General features: G+C 36.8%; 1 protein-coding gene across 2 annotated transcripts in view; it reads right to left on the bottom strand.

The window, feature by feature from the left end:
* The window catches only part of LOC106474222, a 10,847-nt gene extending 7,177 nt beyond the window's left edge, over window positions 1-3,670 (bottom strand). Inside the window, exon 1 of one of the 2 annotated variants that reach the window (XM_022402572.1) lies at window positions 3,599-3,670. In XM_022402572.1, the coding sequence (XP_022258280.1) occupies window positions 3,599-3,613 (15 nt within the window). In that variant the 5' untranslated portion in view covers window positions 3,614-3,670. Of the gene's footprint in view, window positions 1-3,568 lie in introns of both variants that reach the window. The other variant, XM_022402571.1, reaches the window with a different exon arrangement.
* Between the last annotated feature and the right edge of the window lie 1,736 nt (window positions 3,671-5,406).

Here is a 5,406-nt window from a genome sequence, read left to right as displayed (position 1 = left end):
GTCTAATTAAGATGATTACCTAATTTAACTTAATATCAATATATCTACAAATAAGTTTTAAAATGTAGTAAGGTTTACTACTAACAATAGGTATTTCAAGATCTTTGTATTCAGTCATGCTGCTCCCCCCCCCCCCCTTGCTCCAGTGGCACTGCAGTACATCTGAGGACTCACAGAGCTAGAGACCGGGTTTCAATGCCTGTGACGGGCAGAGCACACATAACCCAAAATGTAGCTTTGTGCTTATCTTCAAACAAACAAACCGTCCATGTTATGATAATCCAACTGCATTACCTTGCATTAGTCGTTTCTCAAATATCTGTTCAATCAAGTCAATTGGTTCATAACATTCTGTAATACCTATTGTCTTCGGCAAGCTTTATTGGTCTACTAATTATACCCTATAAATATCTTTAATGTAAATAAGGAAAAGTAAAGGCCTAAGCATTGAACACTGACCGTATTTGAAGTTCGGTACAAAATAAGATTTGGTTTGAATTTCGCGCAAAACTACACGAGGGCTATCTGCGCTAGCCGTTCCTAATTTAGCAGTGTAAGACTAGAGGAAAGGCAGCTAGTCATCACCACCCACTTCCAACTCTTGGGCTACTCTTTTACCAACGAATAGTGGGATTGACTGTCATATTATAACGCCCCATTCCTGAAAGAGCGAGCATGTTTGATGGATTCGTGCGTCCTAAATACACACACACACACAAAAAGTACGTGTTGACTTCTTAAAAGATACGGTGAGGTGTTTATTGCTAAATTAAATTATAGCCTTCAACAGTCTAGGTTCGGGCGTAACTTACTGTTTAGCGTGCCGGTGTTGTAAATCTGTGGTTTCATGAACTCCAATATACAAAACAACAGCTATAATGGAGACCCGAACTGTTTATCGTTTGTATTTTTTTAATTATCGAGTTATCAACTAGCTTCCAGGAAAACTACATTTCCTTCATGTGAAACACGAGGCTACAAAATAAAATTTCTATCCACGAAAAAACCCAACACGGAAAATACGTTCATTATCCGTTTCGCACAGTCGTGCTTACGAAATGTTTATAATTCATAAGCGTTTAGTATATGGTGAATAATTATAGGGTTTATTCTATAGGTTTTTTATTAATTTTCGTATGAAATAATGATAAGTTCCCGTCCTAATAATAACAATAATAGTGACAGAGAAGTATAGAAATATTCTGGCTCTTATCCAACTTCATTTTATACAGTATTTGTTCCTGCATACTGCATTGTAGCAATTAATTTTTAGTATTTGTTTAGTTGAAAAGCACAAAACCACAGCCCCCCAGTGGCACAGCGGTATGTCTGCGGACTTACAACGCTAGAAACCAGGTTTCGATACCCGTGGTGGGCAGAGCACAGATAGCCCTTGTGTAGCTTTGCGCATAATTAAAAAACAAACAAACCGCAAAGCTGCACGAGGGCTATCTGCGTTAGCCGTCCCTAATTTAGCAGTGAAAGACTAGGGGAAGGCAGCTAGTCATCACCACCCACCGCCAACTCTTGGGCCACTCTTTTACCAACGAATAGTGGGATTGACCGTACCATTATAAAGCCCCCACGGCTGAAAGGGCGAGCATGTTTGGTGGGACGGGTAGCTGTGCCATTTGGGGGGGCTGTGGTGGGCACAGCACATATAGCCCATCTTGTGGTTTTGTTTTGGGCTTGTTTGTTTGTTTGTTTGAAGTTAAGCACAAAGCTACACAACTGGGTATCGAAACCCGGTTTTTAGCGTTTTAAGCCCGCAGACTTTCTGCTGTGCCACTGGGGAAGGGAGTGAGATATTGAGTAGCTAAACCTCGTGTGTGGAGGGTTGGCAAATGTTTTTTTTTTAATTTCGCCACAGGAATCGAAACATATTTTTTAGCGAATAAGTTTGCAATCTTACCGCTGAGCCAATAGAGGGAGCTTTGGATTTTTACTTATTATAATACTCAATGCAAAGAATTGATCAAAGAAATGAGTAAAATATACACGGGACCCCACATATGATTAGTAGCAGTAATTACAATATCGATAATGATAGTATTTGTCCCTAATTTTTATTTTTTTGTGTGAGTCGTATGTTTATTAGGGATCGTGTAACTAATCAAGTTACGGACTTTGGTGCACAAATACTTGAGGAAAATGTGTTTTAAAAGTCTACAGTTAAGTAGCCAGACATTTAAGCCGTGTAAAGCTCTTATTCGTTTGTTTTTAAGCTCTAAGATGTGCAATAAGCGATTTTTAGCGTTATAAATCCTCAGACTTACTGCTTCAGCCACTGGGGTGTGTGTATGTGTGTGTGTGTGTAGAGCAACAGTATTTTAGTTTTAGTTGTACGAAAATCCGTGCCCCCACCTCCAAGTGGCTCAGCGGTAAGTTTGGCAGCTTATAACTCTAAAAACTAGGTTTCGATACCTGTTTTTGGCACAGTACAGACAACCCATTGTGTAGCTCTGTGTTTAACTACAAACAAACAAAAAGTTTGTAAATATGACATGAAACCCTCCTTTGTTTAATTAATGTTAAATTTCTTATTTACTAATGAGTAGTTTAGACTATTCTTACTTTAATCTTGTTTTCATTAACAGTATTGGTCATAATTTCAGTATATCTATTTTATTATTTGTAATTTTATTTTAAAATACATATTTAGGACTAACCCAAATCTCGTGAGATGTTTCTGGGATTTCGGCTGGAGATATTGATAACAGCGATGAAACCCAATTCGTGGATCAAGACATTCTAATGATTTTAAATATATTGCATTAGTTGTAATCATTATTGGGTTGTTTTTTTAGTTCTGATCCAAGTAGAAGCTTGCTCTGGTTGAAGCTAAAATTAATTCCTTAAGAGTAACCTAGATGGCGCAAAGAACTAGAACCCATGAGGCACAAATAAATAAAAAACTTATATTGGTTGGAGACGGCTTGAATGGGTAATGAAGAAAAACTTTAATATAAGTTTAACATAACAGGAAACACCTGACAATAATCTATAACTCTAATACTCAGTTTTTGTCTGTCCTGAAAACACGCGCACCTTATTATCTAAATGCGCATGCGCGTAAATTTCCTTTCCTTCGGATTTGAACAAAAGTCGAATATAAATATACTTTAGTAAACATTTTGTACAACAATATATTAAAATCTTGTCAAGGTTATTAAAAAAAGTCTAACGATAGGTCGTACAATAACTTTATAAGTTTATTATTGATTGTATTAAATGCGATAAAGTTTAATTAAACTAAAACAAAAAAACGTACACAAGTTACACATTACGATTCTTTTTCACAACCTCGCCTTCCTGCATTACTCACAGCCTTCCCGAATGTTTCGTGGCTCTACATTAGTCACGTGTACTACACACGACACGCCCCTTTCATTATATTCTAATAACAGTCACATTCCGCCAGTTAAACCTAACAAAGTTTCGATCACTTAATTTGAAAGAATAATCCTTAATGCCGCGAGCGGGGCGAAGAGAAACAGTGATTATGAACGTCCCTGATTATCTTTCAGGCCTGGAAGAGGCCTGAAGGATTTAACATCAAAATGCCTACCAAGTTATTGATTTGATTTGACATTCTGACCTTTCGAAACGTCATCCTCTACAAATGTTTTTCACTCATCAATATCATCCCTTCTTTGGCAATTGGAACGACCATTAGTGACATGGGTAGTGCATGTGCACCGACAGAGGTGGCTTTACAGAATCTTATATATAATGTCGTACTCCTCTGGTCTAGACGGTCTGGAACACATGATGTATAACAAGTTTTTATCGTCAAAACTGCACTAGTTTGCCGATGTTTATTTTTATTAAACTACTTTTCACTTTGTTTTTACTCTGTATTTAACCTCTTTCTACCAATTTAGTCAGTATTGTAGAAGAAAGATTTAGCTCCGTGATACATTTCCTCTAAACTCTTAAGGAAATCCGTGTGCCTGAGAATATTCCAATGTAAGACAACTTGTTTACGAGCTGATACAGCAATACCAGTTAAATAAAAACTGGTCAAGGCTGAAACAAGTCTTAAGCGAATTTAATTCACAGATTAAGATTAGAAAAATATGGTTTCATCAACGACCATGAACTGCCTGTTGATTATGATGCCCGGGGCCTTGTACCTAAGACCTTGGGAAAGGGCAGAAAGGGTTCTACTATTCGATTTGACTCCCTCCCGATATGGATGCCTTTCGCCCCCCCCCCCCACTCTGCACGCTGGTTGGCACGTAATAGTAATAGTCTTGGCATTTTTCCTGGAGAATTTTGACGCCATCATGATTAAACTTGCCTGAGTCACATTTAAAGTTTATAAACTACAATATCTCGTAAAAGGTTCGAAATTACCAGCAGTTAAGCAATACTGGTTATAAAAAATATTCAAAACACAAAAATCCATCGAAATATTTAAGTCACTTTGAAAGTTAAAAAGGCCAGGTGATAGTGTTTTACATGAAATATTACCAGTTGATAGTGTTTTACATGAAATATTACCAGTTGATAGTGTTTTACATGAAATATTGTGGTAGTGTTTTACCTGAAATATTACCAGGTGGTAGTGTTTTACATGAAACATTACCAGGTGGTAGTGTTTTACATGAAATATTACCAGGTGATAGTGTTTTACATGAAGTATTACCAAGTGGTAGTGTTTTACATGAAATATTACCAGGTGGTAGTGTTTTACCTGAAATATTACCAGGTGGTAGTGTTTTACATGAAATATTACCAGGTGATAGTGTTTTACATGAAACATTACCAGGTGGTAGTGTTTTACATGAAATATTGTGGTAGTGTTTTACATGAAATATTACCAGGTGGAGAAGGAGAAAAAAATATGCACGAAGCGGAAAAATTGCACGATATTTCATAGAATTAAAATACTTTTAAAAATGTGTTAATGGGTTGAAGTCTGTTATTATTATCATTATATAAATAGACTTCTTTAAAAAAACATTTCTTTTGGTTGTGGTAAAGAAGCAAGTTCACAGTGAGATATCTATGCTCTGCCTACCATGGGTATCGAAACCCGAATGTTAGCGTCGTAAGCCTGTAGCCTTACCGCTGAGTAAAATCAAATGAAAATCGTAGCAGGACTTTTGCTATAAAAATCCACCGAGGTGAAACAAATCACGAACCATGAACTATTGGAATAACAGTCCAGACAAGCTAACCCTAGTTCATGTTCAACCACAGAACAAAAAACAAAGCACTTTGATGATTTAGAATGAACACGAGTTCATTTACTTTTACGAGAGATTTCCAGACATATATTTAAAAACTTTTGAAATGTTGGAGCGAAAAATAGATTGGTTTTTTATGTTGTTGTTGTTCTTGTTTTGAAGTTAAGCACAAAGCTACACAATGGGCTATCTGTGCTCTGCCCACCACGGG

This window comes from Limulus polyphemus, unplaced genomic scaffold, assembly GCF_000517525.1.
Source record: "Limulus polyphemus unplaced genomic scaffold, Limulus_polyphemus-2.1.2 Scaffold6962, whole genome shotgun sequence".
NCBI classification, from domain to species: domain Eukaryota; kingdom Metazoa; phylum Arthropoda; class Merostomata; order Xiphosura; family Limulidae; genus Limulus; species Limulus polyphemus.
Note: the sequence above shows the minus strand (reverse complement) of the source record. Positions and strands in the feature narration are given on the sequence as shown.